The sequence below is a fragment of the Lissotriton helveticus genome, chromosome 1_1 (genome assembly GCF_964261635.1).
Source record: "Lissotriton helveticus chromosome 1_1, aLisHel1.1, whole genome shotgun sequence".
NCBI classification, from domain to species: domain Eukaryota; kingdom Metazoa; phylum Chordata; class Amphibia; order Caudata; family Salamandridae; genus Lissotriton; species Lissotriton helveticus.
In genome coordinates this window covers 338,673,581-338,693,351 of record NC_136057.1, presented here as the reverse complement: position 1 = coordinate 338,693,351, position 19,771 = coordinate 338,673,581, and the positions used below count along the sequence as shown (strand labels likewise).

The 19,771-nt window shown below is 48.4% G+C and overlaps 1 protein-coding gene across 1 annotated transcript in view; it reads left to right on the top strand.

Moving 5' to 3' along the window:
- The window catches only part of LOC144806652 (V-type proton ATPase 116 kDa subunit a 4-like), a 247,625-nt gene that overhangs the window by 141,132 nt on the left and 86,722 nt on the right, over positions 1 to 19,771 (top strand). The window contains exons 14-15 of the mRNA XM_078672994.1: positions 7,375 to 7,468; positions 8,819 to 8,937. Coding sequence (XP_078529120.1) covers positions 7,375 to 7,468; positions 8,819 to 8,937 — 213 coding nt within the window. The remainder of the gene's footprint in view (positions 1 to 7,374; positions 7,469 to 8,818; positions 8,938 to 19,771) is intronic.

Genomic DNA, 19,771 nt, shown 5'->3' with positions numbered 1-19,771 from the left:
TAAGTTCATTCTGTGAATGCCAAAAGTAGTAAGTGCATTCTGTGAATACCAAAATAGTAGTAAGTTTAGGATTGAGTCTTAAGTTCATTCTGTGAATCGGGCCCTCTGTCCATAAACGGCAGCAGTATATTCTCGCCATCAAAAATGCAAAGAAGGATTATTTTACCCAGCGCATTCAAGAAAACAGCAACTCAGCGAAAGAATTGTTCAGAATAGTGAAGGATCTTAGCAAACCATCCAGCACTTCACAAACTCTCACTCCGTCGACTGAGGCTTGTGAGCGCATCAGCACTTTCTTCTCCGAAAAGATCAAGAAAATATACTCTACCTTCACCCCCCAAAACACCCATAGCAACTCAGACAATCCATCTAAAGCTGCTATGTCACCAGAAGTACCCACAGACCTATTAGACTCAGGTAACGCACCCTGCCTAACCAGTTTCGAACCATTTTCTGCAGATGAGGTCCTAGCAGTTCTGAACACAGTTAAATCTGGATCCCCCTCGGACCCCTGTCCCCATTTCGTGTTCTCAAAAATTGCACCCACACTCTGTCCCCTGATCACTCAACTTTTTAACAAATCGCTAGCCACTGCCACCTTCCCTGATGCTTGGAAGCACGCTTCTGTGACCCCCCTTCTGAAGAAAGCGGGATCTGACATTCTCAACCCAGAGAACTACAGACCCATCTCCCAGCTCCCTTATCTCTCTAAAACCCTGGAGAAAGTGGTCAATGCACAGCTGACTAGGTACCTAGAAAGCAATTCCCTTCTCGATCCCTCCCAGGCTGGTTTTAGAGCCAACAACAGCACCGAGGCAACGTTGCTGGCAGTGTCGGAAGGTATCAGATCCTCCACCGATCAAGGTGGAGCGGTGGCGCTGATACTGCTGGACCTGTCAGCGGCGTTTGACACGGTATCCCACGACTGTCTGCTGAACACACTCCGGAGCAAGGGAGTTCAATCTACAGCATTAAACTGGCTATGCTCTTTCCTGAGTAATCGCACCCAGGCAGTACATATGGGTCAGTTCCACTCAAGGCCCAACCCCATCGGCTGCGGGGTCCCTCAGGGCGCCTCACTGAGCCCCACTCTCTTCAATGTCTATATTTCATCTCTTGCTGACATTGGAAGGAAGTGGGGCATCGGCATCTGCTCCTATGCGGATGATACGCAGCTGATGGTGGCCATGGACGAAGGGCCTGAGGTAACTAAAACTAAGCTACATGACTGCCTTTCCGAAATGGCCCAATGGATGCATAATCACTGCCTAAAATTTAACGCAGGTAAATCGGAGATTCTTCTGTTTGGTGGAGCCAAACGCGTGTGGGACGCCACATGGTGGCCACCTTCACTGGGACTAGCCCCCACTCCTAAACAACATGCCAGGAACTTGGGAATCATCATGGATGACACCTTGTCCATGAAGGATCACGTCCGATCCCTTTGCGGTAAGGGCTTCGCCATACTAAAACTTCTCAACAGGATATTCCCCTGGATACCCCTGGACTGCAGACGTTCAGTCACACAAGCCTTACTGGTCAGTCGCCTGGACTATGGCAACGCATTATTTGATGGGATGAACGAACAGTTATTCTCCCGCCTTCAGGTTTTGCAAAACCTGGCGGCCAAACTCATCTGCAACAAAGGCAAACGAGACTCGGCATCGGAGTGCTTAAAGAAACTTCACTGGCTCCCAATGCGCCAAAGGGCTGCCTTCAAACTGCTCGGCCATGCCCACAGGGCTTTACATAAAACTGGCCCCACAATTCTCCAAGGTATGATCGAATTCTATGTACCCAATAGGAACTTACGCTCATGTCAATCAGCTCTGGCTAAAATCAAACGCATCTACAAAGTCAGAACAGGTGGTCGCTCCTTTTCTTACCTTGCAGCAAAGAGGTGGAATGAGCTCCCCACTGACTTGAGACACACTACTAACTACCTTCAGTTTCGAAAAAAGCTGAAAACACACCTCTTCCCCAAACCGTAACCTCTCAGCATATGTCATCAGCAGTCCTTTCTGGTATATAGCGCCGTGATATCCCATGGGATGAGTGTAGCGCTCTATAAATACCGCAAATAAATAAATAAATAAATACGTTGCGGAATCTTGGACTCAAATACGGCATGCTATACCCCGCGAGACTGAAGGTGGATGTGGGAGGCAGATCGAGACTATTTGATTCCCCTGCAGAGGCCTAGGAATTTTGCTGCACGCACAAGACACGAGCCTCGCAGAACACGGCGGGAGGTGCGCTTGCTTCCCCACTTCACAGTGGATCGGACGCCAGTGCAGAACTATTTTCAAACACTGGCGCTGAATGAGAGCACTACACGTCACCATATGTGGTTTGCATTGTTTAATTGGGAAATTTGTTGTTCGATTTGTTATTTTTCATTGTTGCGGCATTAGGCCGGCTGGATCCTGGGCTGCCACCCCCTCTGGTGTATCCGTACAATTGGTTCTTATCTCTTGAGGCCCACTTATTGGTCCTCAACTAGTTGCCCAGTGATCGTTATGATTCCCGAGTACATTATGTTGTCAGGGGTGGGCTACCTTGGGGCTAATAGGTGGCTGAGTGGGGGATGGGGGGTTTTAGGGAAGATTGCACACCACAAATGTTCTAATTTACACTTAGTTTGCACATTGATTACTGCGTTAATGCCGCATTGCAGCCATGACAGGACTGTGTTCTCACGAGATCTCAATGTCTTGATTATGTAATGTACAGGGACCTTCTGCCCTTACCCATATGACCTGGAATGTCCGGGGCCTTAATAATACCCGTAAACGACGTCAGGTGATCCACTTACTCCAACTACAAGGTTGACATTGTGTTCTTGCAGGAGAGTCACCTCCCCCCACAGATTCGGCTCAATTTGGAGCCCGCTGGGGTGCACACAGATATTTTGCCAATTATAGGAATTATGCTAGAGGCACTGGTAAAGTAAAACACAAGAAGATTCCCTTCACTCTTCTTGCCGCGACCCTTGACGCGGGTGATAGATTTGTAATTATCCCGGAAACTCTGTACGGCCTTAAGGTGACCCTGGTTAATATCTATACTCCTAATATCGACGACCCAGATTTCTTTCACAACCTGGATGCCCGGATTACAAAACATGATCCTCAGGCGTTACTTCTTGGGGGGGACCTAAATGTATTGATGGACCCAGCTCTAGATAGCTCATTCAACGTGACAGACACTAAACCACGGGCGAGGCGTGCCCTCACGACCATCGGCACACATTACTCACTGGTCGACATTTGGCGACAGCGCAATCCCACTCTCACCAACTACACCCATTTCTCTGGCCCACACAGCACCTGAACCAGGATAGATTACTGGCTCCTCTCTCCGCACGTCATGGGTTGGTACAGTCCCTCCACACACTCCCCAGCACGTACTCGGACCACTCCCCAGTGACCCTGCACTTACTGTTCCCGCGTCCAGAGGGGTACCAAAGACAGTGGCGGTTCCCCAGCTGGGCCCTCCTAGATGAAGTGTTTAAGGCAGAGGTGCGCGAGGCGATCGAGGACTATTTCGAAATCAATACTGGCTCGGTGGACACAGCTGCCGTACTTTGGGAGGGTTTCAAGGCAGTATGCATCTCCGTAACGCATTGACCCGCATTGAGCAAGATATTTCTAGGCCGGACGCACAACTCGCCTCCCTTCATAGTCCACAAGACCAGGAGGAACGGCTTGCCCTACTGATGTAGTACAGGGACACGGCGGAAAAGGAGATACTGTATATGGGGGAATATCAGGCAGAGCGTAGGTATGGCGAGGGTGAACGTCCTGGCAGAGTACTTGCACAAATGCTGAAACCTCCCTACAGCCTTTCCGACATTTCTGAGCTACACTCTGCTTCCGGGGCCACGCTGTCCACCACATCGGCCATCAGGGAGGAGTTCCTGGACTATTACACCATATTATACACTTCACGCGCTGACTCCGACGGCAACACCAAGACTGCCTATTTAGACGAGATTGTGCTGGTGTTGCTTGAAAAGTACATGCTCGACTTTATGGCTTAGTCCATATCAGTCACAGATGTAGAAATGGCCATAGATGCCCTGCGAAGCTCCTCCCCCTAGGGCTTGACAGCTTCACTGGGGATTTCTATAAAGAATTTAAAGACATATTAGCCCCTCAGTTAATCGAGGTCTATGCGGAGGCCCTTGAGAAGCAAATTCTCCCTCCCACATTGCGAGAAGCCGTAATCATACTTCTTCCAAAACCCGCCAAAGACCACAAACAATGCGGCTCCTATCGACCGCTGTCCCTCCTAAATCTGGACTACAAAATACTAGCCAAAGTGCTAGCTAATAAACTCTCACAACTCATGGAATACATTATTTCTCCGATGCGGTCTGGTTTCGTTCCCTGGCGATCCACATCCGTGAACTTTCGCACGTTGTTTGCCGTTCAGCACAGAATACAACCTGAGGTCCCTGCGGCTGCGGTGTTATTAGATGCCGAAAAGGCATTTGATTCTTTGGAGTGGCCTTTCCTGGCGGAGATGATGCAGCGCATGGGTCTACCTTATGGCTTCATCTCCACGGTTTCCTTGTTATATAATCAGCCTTCGGCACGTCTTCGGCTAAACGGCACCCTTTTCCGTCCATTTCGGCTGTACCGCAGGACTAGGCAGGGCTGCCCCCTTTTGTTCATCCTAGCCATGGACCCCCTGGTCAGGCATCTCCAGGAACGTCATCTCCATAGGGGACTACAGTTTAATACTGGACCCCTACTCGTCTCTCTATACACTGATGATACTATCCTTTACGTCTGTGAGCCAAGTATCAACCTGTCCCCTCTTATCCGGGAGATCATTCGCATTGGATGTTTCTCGGGACTCGGTATCAATTGGCACAAATCCATCATATTCCCACTCACAGCTAGCACTACCCCATGGGAATGCAAATTTCCTCTGGAATGGTACCAAGATTCGGTAAAGTATCTTGGTATACATATCCACTTAGACACCACTCAAATCATTCGCTTGAATTACGGACAGACTTTCCAAAAGCTGGAGGACCAGGTCGAGTGCTGGCTGCGGTTGCCCCTGTCGCCGGCTGGTCTGGTCTCCATTCTGAAGATGGTAGCTCTTCCTAAATTTTTATACCTTTTTAATAACATCCTGATCCCTCTATCTGAAGGTTTCTTCCGTACTTTGCAGACTTTCATGACCAGGCTGGTATGGGGCGGGAGAAGACTGCGAGTTCGCTGGACTACGATGACGCTGCCGTACGCAAGGGGCAGGTTCAATGTGCTGGACTTCCATCTTTATTACCTAGTAGCACAGTGCCAATATGCGTTTGCTTGGTTGCACGCATACCCTTCCTGAGGCTAGAGGTTGACCTTGTACTCCCTGACAGATTATGCGAGGTACTGCCTACCGGCTTTCCGCGCGACAAGCACGACATACAGACGGTGTCTACAAATGCCTGGGCGTGGAGTGGGCTTAAAAAGCGTACTGGCGCCCCACACTTATACTCCTCTGCCCTGCCCTTACCCAACGCTTGATGGTTCCCCATTACTGGGGAGAGACTGGTGCAGAACACATTGTCCACGCTGGATGGTACAAAGGTGGGAGATCTGTTCCCGGGGGGCCATGTGTTCTCACTAGACGACGATGCCCGGTTCACTGACTGAGACTTCATCACGAAATTCCTGTTGTGCCGCATTAAATCTTCGCTGCGCGCTGCCTTCCCCACATACCCGACTGAGCCCGACTCTTTTCCTCCACTTACACTGGTGTTGGAGTCCCCCGGCGGTGCGCACCTTATCTCTAAAATGTACAAGGCTTGCATTGAAATGCTGCCATCAGACGACTGTGGCCTCAGACGGGCTTGGGAGGCAGACACGGGATGCACCATCACAGACGAGCAGTGGGCCAAGTGCCAAAGACATCTCACTTAATAGTCGCCATAAGCTGTTACATTTTAAATTTCTCTGCCGCGCTTATTTTACCCCAGCTTTGGCACACAGGATTGACGCTGGTCGACCACACACCTGCATGAAATGTAATGCACCACATGCTGACTTCATACATTTAGCATGGTCATGTCCCCGCTTACACTCCTATTGGTCAGAGGTGCATGTGACCCCATGGAAGATAGTAGGACTGCCGATGGTCCGCATTCCCGAGATTGCCCAATTAGGGTACACTGCACAGATTCCCAAGAAAGTCTGGAAGCTTGCATCATTGGGGCTGCTCCTGGCTAAACGGGAGGTGGCATTGCACTGGGGCAGGAAGTCTATTCCTAAGCTGCAGAATTGGCTGGGGGGCCTGGTACACTGCAACATCAACACTGAAATATACACTGATCTCATGCCACCTAGGTCACGTCCACGTGACATCTGGGGGCCGCTGAGGTCCTATTTTGAGAGCGCAGGGCGGGCCTCTGCCTCACAGGTGGAGGCTCAGGCTGGTGTGGTGCTGGAGGGGGTGGGCTAATGGGGATGTGTTCCTTTATTTGTGCTATGACTTCTGTTTCCATGTAAGGGGTTAGCTTCCGCCGTGGTCCATCACTGTATGTGGGAGATGCCGCTAGTCACGCTTCTTGTACTGTACCGGGAGACATAGGGTGGGGAGAGGGAGGTGGGGTTGGATTTCCCCAGTGTTGATACGGTCCATGACATTGAGTATTTTAACGCACATCGCTGTATATGTACCTGTCAGGCACAAATTGATTGACATGCCAGATGGCTGTTTGTAATGCAATGTGACCATTATTCTATAACTGAAAAATAAAGTGTTAAAAAAAAAAGTCTGGATGCAGCATCCGAAGAGTCACAGAGATGCACAAAAAATGATTAACCCGGCATAATGTGTGAAACAAAGGATTCTGGTTGACACGTTTTAACCCATCCCCTTATTAACATAAGCCACGCCTCTTGGAAAGGATACCTAGGCGTGCTTCATTGGCCACTCCCTTATCTGAGACCTTCCCCCAGCTGCAAGGGATAAAGAATCTCAATGCCAGTGCTGTGGTTTTTGGATCTGTTAACATTTCCCCGAGGAAAAGCTGTTCCTTCATGTGGAGGTTTAGCGCCTGTTGTTATTTTCCCTGCCCATTGCAGGTTGTGCTTGTCAGAATTGGGAATAATATGTGCTTGTAATTATATCTCATATTTCAACAGCGCAGTTCCCTGTAATTGATTTCTAAAAGTCAAAGCTGATAATGACAGTCAAATTGTGTCACATGATGAGTCACAGGTAGGTAAATATTCATGAAAGTTTTCTCTATGGTACCTGGGTTATTAATTGTAAATACGTATAGGCATAAACACAGCATTAGAGATCCGTACACAAATAAAGGTGCTTGTGTCTTGTTAATAAGCTTGTGCTGTTTGTTTCTAGTGACCACCTGCTGGAGAACAGTGTGTCACTGCAGCTGGATCCAGCGGTCCCAGGGGTCTTTTCTGGAAACCCATATCCTTTTGGAATTGATCCGGTAACAGAATATACCTTCTGCCTATAATTCTCTAGTGAAAGCATCAATTATTGGAGAGAGCATTGAGGATGCTGAGAGCCAATGAACTGCACCTTGGGGTGGTAGCCAGAGGCCATTGGCCAGGTTGAAGATGGAGGGGGCAGGTGCTGTGACAATTGTCATCAGCAACACTGCACATTTGTAAAGAAAAAAAAGTATGTGCCAAGGCCCTAGATATTTTTCAGTTTGCATCCCACTAGCCCCTGGAGGGCTGTCAAATGCTAGTACCAGTGCTATCCACTAACCATAACACTTTTACAGATGAGACAGTTTGGACTATTCAAAGTCACTTAGAGCTGTAAAATGGTCTGCAAGTGCTGGTATCATGTTTTTGTAATTTAATACATTTTAAAGTATTCTGTTGATGTGCTCATTTAAAAAAATAATCATACAGCGCCACCATGTGGCAAGCAAAGTGCAAAATTCCTCAGCAGTCAGCCAGGATCTTTTTTTTTTTGTCTGAAGGAGATTCGAGTAATGTTCACAGGGCTGGCTTTGCAGGGAAAATATGTGATTTGTACTGATAGCTATGACAACTTGTGCCTTGACTCTTATGAAAGAAATTTAGGCATGGAGGCCCTGATTATACATTTTTTGCTAATTTTATTCCAGGTGCCAGTGCCCAATTCTGATAGTATATACCCATGTGCGTATTGCCATTGCCTAGCCCATGTGCAAATTGCCTACTCTGATCTATTTACCCACAAGTTTTCTTCAAGAAAACCTTGGCATGAAATTTCAATCGGTGCACCCTAGAATGCACAAGGTGCTTTAGGGTGTTTAAATCACAACACCCATTAACATTCCAGGCGCAATAATCATACATTTGCTGTGTTGACCAACAAGATTCTCGCCAGGTTTTGTCTTTCAAAAAGTTGTGGACAAATAGTTTCGGGTAGATAACTGGTTTATGGGCACACAGCACATGCGCGGTTAGTACATGCTAAATAAATCCCACCTAACCTGGAATCCTGTTTCACCAGCAAGCTAGGATTTTCACCCAAAATGGAATTAGCATAATTGCAGGAGGGATTTATGTGGGATTATGAATGGAGATTGTGAAGGGCAAGATTAGATTGGACACAGGTCCTCCGCGTAGTGCCTCAGACCAGGAAAAGGATGAATGTGATTGGTGAATTGCTGGAGCAGCTCTCTGGTTATTCAGTTATGAAGTTAGATGGCTCAGTTGAATGAGGACATTTCCAAGCACAGCTGAACGTGAGAACAATCATCTGTGACTGATTCTTGAAGCACAGAAACATAGGTGACAAACCGCCCGCTCACTCTCTGAATTTTGCGTTTTCTGCACAGATCTGGAACATTGCGACAAACAAGCTGACATTCTTAAACTCCTACAAGATGAAGATGTCGGTGGTGATGGGAATAACGCATATGGTCTTCGGGGTCACTGTGAGTCTTTTCAACCACATGTAGGTATCCACTTTCAGTGAGTAGTTCACGGTTTGGGCACTTGAGGAACCGTGGTGTTCTTTTGATTTTACAGTAGGAAATGCATATGTAAATGTACGTTACCCCCAGGTCCCTACGTCCTCGACACCTTCCTAACTAATGAGATGATACTATCTCTGTCAGAAAAAAGAAAAGGAAGGAATGCTGGACCTACCCTCCCCCTCCCGCCGGGAGTACATAAGGGTACATGTCCCAGCATTCCCCCTGTTTCTTTTTTCTGTCATTCTGACAGGGATTGCTGGGGCGCGAGGAGCTTGGGATAGGCTCCTGCGCCGAACTTACCTCCGCTGGGGCTTCGTTGTCCTCGGCGGCTTGGATGTCCTCTCCCTCCCTGCTGGGCTTGGGGGGAGTGGCGCGGGCTGCGTCTGACGCTCCTCTGGGCCGCGCGTGGATGTTGGACCGCGTGGGCCCCGCGTCTGCCCGATGGCCGCCCCTCCTGCCTGCCGGGCTTGTTAGGGGGCGCGGCCGCCTTCGCGTCTTTGGTTGGCTGGGTTGGGTGTGCCTTCCTGTCATGGCGCTGCCTGACTTCCGGTATGGACGTAGTCAGGCGCTTCTGTCCGGTCGTTTTTTCTGCTGGTATAAACGAGGGCAGCTGGTGAGTACCGCGTAGCGGTTTTTCCTTCGTTGTGCTGTTTGCATTTGATACTGCAGCCTGTGTTGTTCCTCTGCTGTACAGGATGGGGAAAAGTTCGAGGAAGAGGCATCACAGGGAGAGGTCCTCTTCTTCTTCTTCTTCCAGTGACTCACGTTCTCCTTCTCCTGCCCGGTCCAGACGCCGTGGTAGAGGTGGGGATGCGCGCTTGAAGCGCTTGATCAGGGAGACCCTTTCAGAGATGGGTTCTGGTGGTGCAGGTCGCAAGGCTCATGCTGCGGATTCCGGTTCTTCTGCTTCTTCTGCTGACGAGTCGGCTTTGACTGGGGACTCTATGCTGAAGGGGAAGTATATAGACAAGGACGCTCTTCCTGGTATCCTGAAGCACGTGAAGCAGAATATGGGCTTTGCTGATGACGCTGTTCCCAGTACTTCGGGCGGTTCTTTGCTCCGCCAGTTCCAGAGTTCTGCCACGGTGGATGTTCCTGTTCATCCCTTTATTAAGGATGTCCTGAAGAGGGAGTGGGCTGATCCAGATCGCATTCTGGTTCCACGCTTTATGGCCCGTCTTTACCCCCTCCGGGATATGGCTACGGATCTTCCTGATTCGATCCCCATTGACTCCTTTGTTGCAAGTTTGGTGGGTCGCACTTCCTTGTCTGAGGACGCTGTGCTGAAGGACCCTGTGGATAAGAAGGCTGACGGGGCTCTGAGGAAGGTTTATTCTGGCTCTCATCTGGCCTTGAGAGCCGGGGTTTATGGTACTTATTTGTCGCAGTCTCTGCTGGCGGACATTAAGTCTCTTTACCAGTCGATGGACGATGCCACGGACTGTTCGAGTCTTCTTGAACACATTGAGCGACAGGTTGAACTTATGTCCGATGTGTCCTTTGATGTGGTGCGCGCTGCTGCTCTTTCTGGTGGGGCCTGTGTGGCGGCTCGTCGCAGTCTTGTTCTTAAGGACTGGAAGACTGACTCTGCGCAGAAGGCTTGTGCCTTGCGTTTGCCCTTTCAGGGTTCTATGCTGTTTGGGGGGGAGTTGGAGTCCAAACTGCACAAGCTGTTTAAAGAGAAGAAGCATTCCTCTTCTTTTAAGGGTTCTGCTTCTGCTGCTGCTTCTTCTGCCCCCTATAAGTCTAAATCTTTCTTTCGGCCTTCCTTTCGTGGGAAGTTTGGGAAGGGCCGAGGGAAGTTTTCTTCTGGCGGTGGTCGGGACCGTAAGGCTAGGTCTCCTCCTCCCCCGAAGCCTCGCTCCTGACTCATTGGCTGTGGTTCCTGGGTTGTTGGTAGGAGGGCGGCTGCACTTCTTCCTGGATGCCTGGGTTCAGTCATGTTCAGACGTTTGGGTGTTGGATGTTCTGCGGGAGGGTTACGAGGTGGAGTTTTCTGTTCCCCCTCCAGATTCCGGCCTCCGCCCGACTCCCTGGCCTGCTTGCCGGTCCAAGAGGGCCCACCTAGTCCAAGGGGTGAAGGATCTTCTTCGGAAGGGGGCTGTTCAGGCAGTTCCTCCTTCGGAGGAGGGGTCGGGATTCTATTCCCTGATTTTTCTGGTGCCCAAGAATACCGGGGGTTTCCGCCTGGTCATGGATTTGAGGGTCATGAACCAGGGGGTGTTGCGGATTCCCTTCCGCATGGAGACCTTGCAGCGGATTATTCCTTTGGTGCTACCGGGTCACTTCATGTGTACCCTGGATCTGCAGGACGCCTATTACCATGTTCCGGTGCATCCCAGGTCCCGTCGCTTCCTGAGATTTTGTGTTCAGGGGTGCCACTTTCAGTTCAGGGTTTTGCCCTTCGGCCTTCGCTCTGCCCCGAGGGTCTTTACGAAAGTTGTCGCCCCCTTGGTTGCCTGGCTTCATCTCCGGGGGGTGATGGTGTATCCCTATTTAGACGATTGGTTGATCCATGCTCCTTCTCGGGTCCTGTTGTTGGAGGCGAGAGAGTTGGTGTGCGCGGAGTTACGGCGGCACGGTTTTCTGATCAATCTGCCGAAGTGCCAGCTGACTCCTTCCCAGGATCTGGTGTTCATTGGGGCTCGGTTTCGCACAGACCTCAACCGTGTGTTCCTGCCGGATCCTCGGGTTGTGTCCCTGTTGTCCCTTGCTCGAAGGTTCCGAGCGGGGGGTTCCTTTCGGGTGCGCCTCTGGTTGCGTCTTATGGGTCTGATGGCAGCGACTGTCTTTACGGTGGCTTGGGCTCGTTTTCACCTCCGCCCCTTGTGGAGTTACCTTCTGTCTCTCTGGGATCCGTTGTCCCGCGATTGGGAATGTCTTGTGCCCGTGTCTCCTGTGGTCCTGCCTGCTCTGCTTTGGTGGTCGGATCCGGTCCATCTGTCTCAGGGGCTCCCCTTGCAGCCAGCTCCGTCGCTGGTCTTGACGACGGATGCCAGCGCTTTGGGGTGGGGGGCGACCTTGGGATCTCGGTCCCTTCAGGGTCGTTGGTCCCGACTGGAGAGTCGCAGGTCTTCCAACTGGCGGGAGTTGACGGCTGTGTCCCGTGCCGTGATGGGTTTTCGGGCGTGTTTGCTGGGCAGGAACGTCCTGGTGAGGTCGGACAATATGGTGTCGGTGGCCTATCTCAACCATCAGGGGGGGGCCCGTTCGGCTTCCTTGAACGCAGTGGTGGTTCCCTTGTTTTGTTGGGCGGAGGGTCATCTGCTGTCTCTGGCTGCGATTCATATCAAGGGGGTGGACAATTGTGCGGCGGATGTCCTGAGTCGCTGCTTTCCGGCACCTCTGGAGTTGTCTCTCACCCGGGTTGCGTTTCGGCTTGTGTGCGGGAGGTTTGGGCTTCCCTTTCTGGACCTCTTTGCCTCCCGGCTGAATGCGCAGCTTCCCCGCTTCTGCTCCAGGTTTCGGCAGGAGGGTTGTTGGGGGGTGGATGCCCTGTCGGTTCCCTGGCCTTCCCGCCTGCTCTATGCCTTTCCCCCTCTGGCTCTGATTCCCAGGTTTCTGTCCCGTCTGTGTCTGGAGGATCGGGAGGTGGTTGTGGTTCTGCCCTTTTGGCCTCGGAGGTCTTGGTTTCCGACGGTTCGTCTTCTGGCTGTGCGGGGCCCTTGGTTTCTCCCTCTTTCCCCGTCTCCCTTGAGGTCCTCCCATCCCCTGTCTCTTCTCCGCTTGCGGCTGTCGGTGTGGAGGTTGAGAGGCAGGGGTGGCGGCGGCGTGGGTTCCCGGAACATTTAGCTGTTGCCATTCAGGGTTCCCGTAGACCTTCTACTCTCCTGTCCTATGATCGCCACTGGGGTAATTTCAGTCGTTGGTGTTCGACCTTGGACCTTTCCCCTTTGCACTGTTCTTTGCAGGCTGTGCTTCAGTTTTTGTGGGAGGGTTTTGAGAAGGGTTGGGCTGTGTCCACCTTGCGTGCCCAGTGGGCGGCTGTCCGGGCTTTTCGTTCCCCGTGGGGGAATCTGTCTGATGATGAGGACTTGGTCTCCAGGCTGCTCCGTGGTTTTTCTCTTTCTCGTCCAGTTTCCCGGCCTTCCTTTCCCCTGTGGGATTTGCCCTTGGTCCTGCGGGCCTTGGTTGCTCCTCCTTTTGAGCCATTGTCGGAGGTGGATTTGAAGTTTGTGACCTTGAAGGTTGTGTTCTTGGTGGCCATCACGTCTGCCCGGCGCCTTGGCGAGTTGGGGGCCTTGATGTCTCGGGAACCTTTCCTGTCCTTTTCGGAGGGCGGGGTGGTGCTCCGCCTTGATTCCTCCTTCGTGCCTAAGGTCGCTTCTCAGTTTCACCGGTCCCAGGAGTTGGTCTTGCCTGCGTTGGGTTCTGTTCTGGATTCCCCGGGGGGTACCTGTTGGTCCTTGTTGGATGTGTGCCGGGCTTTGCGTGTTTATCTTGAGCGCACGGCGGCTATTCGGTTGACTGACTCCCTGTTTGTCTCCTTTGGGGCTGCTTCCCGTGGGCGTAAGGCTTCGTCTGTGTCCATTGGTCGCTGGCTGAAGCAGGTCATTTCCTTGGCCTATTCTCTTTCTGGGGCCCCTCCTCCTGTGGGTGTTCAGGGTCGTTCTACGAGGGGGGTGGCGGCCTCCTGGGCTGAGGTCCGGGGTGTCCCTCTTTCTGAGATTTGTAGGGCGGCCACTTGGGCTTCTTCCAATACTTTCATCAGGCATTACCGTCTTCTCAATTTGCTGGGTGATGAGGGCGGTTTTGCTTTGGGGGTGTTGGGTTGTGTTCGCCCATGATTTCTGTTCTGTGCACATTAAATGCCTGGTTCTTTGCTGTACTGGTTGTTTTTTTGTGTTTTTTGGGATGAATGCCGGGTTTTGCTTTGGTATGTCTCATTAGTTAGGAAGGTGTCGAGGACGTAGGGACCTGGGGGTAATGTCCTATTACTTACGGTAATCTTCATTACTCCGGGTCCCGTAGTCCTCGACACCTTCCTGGCTTCCCTCCCTCCCGCCCTGTTTGCCGGCCTTCATCCTTTGGCTTGGTATTTCAGGGGGAATGCTGGGACATGTACCCTTATGTACTCCCGGCGGGAGGGGGAGGGTAGGTCCAGCATTCCTTCCTTTTCTTTTTTCTGACAGAGATAGTATCATCTCATTAGTTAGGAAGGTGTCGAGGACTACGGGACCCGGAGTAATGAAGATTACCGTAAGTAATAGGACATTAATACTTTGGAGTCAAGTACAGACACCATTATTAACCCACTGTGTAACCCTTGTAGTCTCCCCATAGTCCATATTCTTCTTGCCTGCACCTCGCAAGGATCGCCTCAAGAGCATAGGCGTCGTCCTTTATCACAGTCATTATATCTGTCTTACCCACGGATACTGATAACTCGTCTGGATGATCTTGGTGTTGAGTGTATGAATTTAACCTGGTTTCAGAATTTCTTGACCTCGTCAACTCAGAAAGTTGTTTGTTCATCCTCTGCCTTCAGCGCTCAGCCTTGCAGTTATGGAAACCTACCAGGGTCCACCTTGTCCCATCTATTATTCAAAATACATGTCTTTTTCTGGCACAGATGATCCATTCATTCAGCTAGACTTTTTTCTTGTATGAGGATGACAGTCAAATAGTGCTCGAGCTATACAGTGAACTGGACTCCAGTGCAGGCGACTTGTTTTCTTGCATTTGAAACTTGGATGACCCTCAATCATCTGAAGCTCAGTATGGAGAAGACGGAAATATTAGCCTCACGTTTTTAAACTCCTTTTTTGGCCATATCTTTCTTGCTCTCCGCGGATAGAAGTCTATCCACAGTTAGTCTCTCAAGTGAGAAACGCAGGGGAAAAATTGGATTCTGCTAAATCTTTTAAGTCAAGCAAGAAATCCCTTTGGGACACCTTTAGCAGTGACACAACGTTTAACAAATAATAAAAACCAATAACATTGACAAGAAAATAAAAATAAACATATGAGGCAATACAAAGACGAAATTATGAAGAGTCCTAAACAATTTATTTATACAATGCAAAAGTAAAACATCATTGAGCACCAATTAAAATAACACCAATTAAAATAACGGGGAAGAGCATATATTAAGGAAACATTCAATTCCTATTTCATAAAAAAGGAGGTATGAACAGAAAATTAAATTCAGCGAAAACGTCAGAATTATTTTCAAAGCATTGTGATACACAATCCACCTTCTTAATAGTTTTAAAGTCTTATTGAACAAATGATTCACAGTGAAATGTTTTTCCTTTACTTAATGAAGTCCTCACCGACTCTGTCTTGTCAGCAAAATCCATTACAAACTTTCCATATTATTCAGTCAGCCCCGAAAGGACCTGAGCTGCTATTTTTTAGTTGGCGATGGAGGCAGCCTTAATTCTATGAACAGAAAATTAAATTCAGCGAAAACGTCAGAATTATTTTCAAAGCATTGTGATACACAATCCTCCTTCTATCATGCATGCATGAATTATTTTCAAAGCATTGTGATACACAATCCTCCTTCTATCATTCATGATAGAAGGAGGATTGTGTATCACAATGCTTTGAAAATAATTCTGACGTTTTCGCTGAATTTAATTTTCTGTTCATACCTCCTTTTTTATGAAATAGGAATTGAATGTTTCCTTAATATATGCTCTTCCCCGTTATTTGAACGTTTTCGCTGAATTTAATTTTCTGTTCATACCTCCTTTTTTATGAAATAGGAATTGAATGTTTCCTTAATATATGCTCTTCCCCATTATTTTAATTGGTGTTATTTTAATTGGTGCTCAATGATGTTTTACTTTTGCATTGTATAAATAAATTGTTTAGGACTCTTCATAATTTCGTCTTTGTATTGCCTCATATGTTTATTTTTATTTTTATTTCTTGCTTGACTTAATAGTCACTCTGGAACCCCATCCCTTTGGTTGCGGGGTCCCTCTCTCTTTTATTAGAGCTAAATCTTACCTGCCTCATTAGTGCGCTAGTCAGCGCCTTCTTTTTTCTTCTTCGTATGCTTAAGATAATACTCTGCCTATTCTCTTTTTCTCGCAAAGTAGTGATCGCAAACAATCTAATGGACATGCCTTGACTACTGCAATGTTTTATATGTCGATCTACTGGTTTGTGTCATTTTCAGACTCCAGCCAACTCAACAAGAATGATTTTCTCACATTTATCTGCCTTGAGAACTGTCCATTGCCTTCCACACAAACAGAGAATAGTTTTCAAATCTGTTGCCTTGTTAACAAGGCTATATATATGTATATAGGTGCTGGTCTACAGCACAATCTCGTCATTTTCAATGGTATCGTTGTGCTCCCCAAGCATCTGCCAAAACCTATTTTCCGATTCAAGTGATTTCATTCTGCTGATGTCCAACCAGGCGATCAGAGGCAACTCTCCTCTCCACGCCACCATACATTTGTGAGAACATGGTCTTAGTCTCTTTTTGTTTAAATCTTTTTATTGACATTTAGATTTTTAACAGTACAGCACAACAATAGTCAAATGACCACAAATGCCAGGGAAGGGTACTTAAGCAAAACATATGGCGCGGTATTAACGGCGATGGCAGGAGTGTACTTTGTCGGATATGGTGTAGTAAGGTTATCCACAACATCAGAACACTTGAGAGGAAGTGTAATCGATTGTGTAACCAAAGCGCTGCATTTTGTGATGCTATACTATGCGTGATGTTGAGTAGTATTGAACGGTGGGTGGAGGGTACAACATAATGAGCCCGTGACCCAAGGCACTGAAGTGTAGCAACGGCTAAATAACTGCTTGTGGAGTGCATGAAGATACTGTGTTTCGACGGGCGTGTGAGGATTGTGTGAGGCAGCCCCCATTATGGCGTTGCATTAGTGGGAGTGGAGTGCCCTCTTGGTGCTGAAGCAATCTCCTCCTGTGTGTCTGCTGTGGGTGTAGCTGACTTCTGCAATTAAATCACCAGAGCCCCCCAATCTGTTGCAAGAGGGTACTTGCAAAGTCCCAGTCAATCCTCCGTCTGTAGAGCCATGCCCTCTGCTCTGCCCCAATTGAGCATAGAGCGGTGCCAGGCCAACGCATGAGACGCCGCCGGAGCTTTCCATCAACATGGCCTCAGTTTCTTGCATCAGGTTGTGAGAACCTTAAACGTTTCAAAACATCTGCATTGCCTATGTCCTTCTTAATAGTTTTAAAGTCTTATTGAACAAATGATTCACAGTGAAATGTTTTTCCTTTACTTAATGAAGTCCTCACAGACTCTGTCTTGTCAGCAAAATCCATTACAAACTTTCCATATTATTCAGTCAGCCCCGAAAGGACCTGAGCTGGTATTTTTTAGTTGGCGATGGAGGCAGCCTAATTCTTTCAGGAGGTCTGCTTTCGGCCACACCCCATTAGCTGCTGTGGTATAGCCAGAATATTCAATCTCAAGAAACGTAACAATATCCCTGTGCGAAGACAAACCTCCTTTTCCCAACCTTTCTAACACCTGTTTGAAAGCGACATTGCGTTTCTCTATTGTTTCCCGGACCATCAATATGTCACCCTGAAAGATGTGAGATCATCATAATGATTGAACATCATCCTTTGGAAAACACTAGTCGCAGAATTGAGACCAAGTGGAATGCAGGTAAACTGAAGCACCCCCGTTGATGTTTGCAAACTATTTCTCTGACCTAGGCCTCAATGGAGCTCACCACTAGATCATGATGCATCCTTATTCTGAAGCTGTAACTGACTTCCTCATGATGGACATGATGAAGTCAGTTACTGCTTCAGAATCATCATCCTCATGATTGACATGAGGAAGAAAGTTACGGCTTCAGAATAAGGATGCATCGTCATGATGAGGTACATGATGGAGTCAGTTATGGCTTCAGAATAAAGAATCATCATCATCATGATGGACATGATGGAGTCGGCTATGCTGCAAAAACGGCCCTGCAACAAAAACGGCCCCCAGGGGCCCCAAATCGGCCCCCCACCCGTGCAGCGCACCGGGGGATTGCCCGGTGCCCGCTACGGCCAGTCCGGCCCTGGATGAGGTACATGATGAAGTCAGTTACGGCTTCAGAATGAAGAATCATCATCATCACGAAGAACATGAGGATGTCAGTTATGGCTTCAGAATAAGGATGCATCATGATCTAGTGGTGAGCACTCTTGAGGCCTAGTTCTGAGAAATAGTTTGCAACCATCAACAGCAACACAAATCCGTTAATGTTGGGGGAACTATCACTCTAGAAGTTGTTATTCAAGCTGCTCGGGTCAGTACGAAGCCTCTGCCTTTTGTAGATATCAGGAGTTGATCATCGGTCTGTGGGTTCTACCACCTTGATTACTTCTCTTCTACCATTTCCTCCAACATACCCTTAACTTCTCTTATAAGCACAGGGACTCTCCTCAACCTGTGCCGCAAAGGCACTCTCCTCAACCTGTGTCACACAGGCTTTCTTCTCAACCTGTGTGGCACAGCACCCTCCTTCATTTGGACTTTGCTAGCATTGCCCTGCAAGGTGCCCAATCTGTGTTTGAAAACATCCTTTACTTCCCTCAAGATCTCGTCGAATTAATTTCTTCAATCGCAATTTCCAGATCTGGCGCTTTCAGATTAATATTATTATGAAGGGCATATTAATGAACCCACTCTATAATTCATGGGCCATCTTTACCTACATAAACTTTCCCTTCTCTAACGCATTTCTTGATACCTATGATTGCCCACATAAACCCTACAATGTCTACCAGATCATTCAGTGCTGATGCTTTTGGGCTCCAAGGTGGTATTGGGGGACACTGTCAGAAACAGCTTCTCAAAAATGAAAGTATAGATTGAGTCCGAACAAACATTAGGCCTATGTTTTTCTCAATATATGTTGAAGGTGGATTTGGCCTATTTTTCCTTTAGTCTGCCTATTTGTAACCCCCTATGCATAAAACCTTTTTCAATGTATTCCACTGATACCAACACAACCTTGCTCTTACTGCCCTCTCTACAGATTCTAGTCTCTAGCGCTTCCTGCAGTTTTTTCGAGTTGCAGAACAACTCAAACTCAAACCATGGAAGTTGCTGCATCTTTGGCAACACATAGAAACCTGCTTCCCAGATAATTCCCTATGTACATTTATTTCTCCCACACTGGTCCTTCACTACTAGCTGCAGGTTTCATCTCAACAAACTCCACTCCAATGTTTCCTTTCTCTACTGCTGCTACATCACTGCCCTGCCTTGGTTTCAACTTCTTCACCTCCTTTTTATTACTGTACGATTCCTCCACAATCTTTGCCATTGCAACGGCATCTTTAAGTGTGGGATTTCTTTTTTGCATGAACATTGAACTATGAGCTGGTCTCTTATCTGAGCAACTGTTATACCACAAACTGGTGCACTTGTCTCAAACTGGCCACACATTGATCCACCAACTCCTACTGACTCTGAGTATAACATTTGATGTGTCATCACATAGGCCCTGTATTTGTAGATCTTGCCTTTGCTTCTCTTTATGAACATCATCAATTGCCTCACCCCTGTCACTGACTGGTGTAAGAAACTTGAAGAAATGCCTGCATTCTTTCTCCAGGGAGAATGACTTTGGCACAACATGGCATCGACTTTGATAAGAGGGTGCATGGGCTACAATGATATATTGAATTGTACGGCTCATCATGCCAACTGGAAGGCCCTTGACACATGTAGGGTTTATGCTTTTGAGAAGCAGCCAGGGCCCTATGAGAGCTGAGGGTGACGTTAACATAGTGCTGTGCTCCTGATCCTCAAAGTAAATCATACTGTTTGGCAGAGTGGCCTGGCCCTATACAGACATGCAT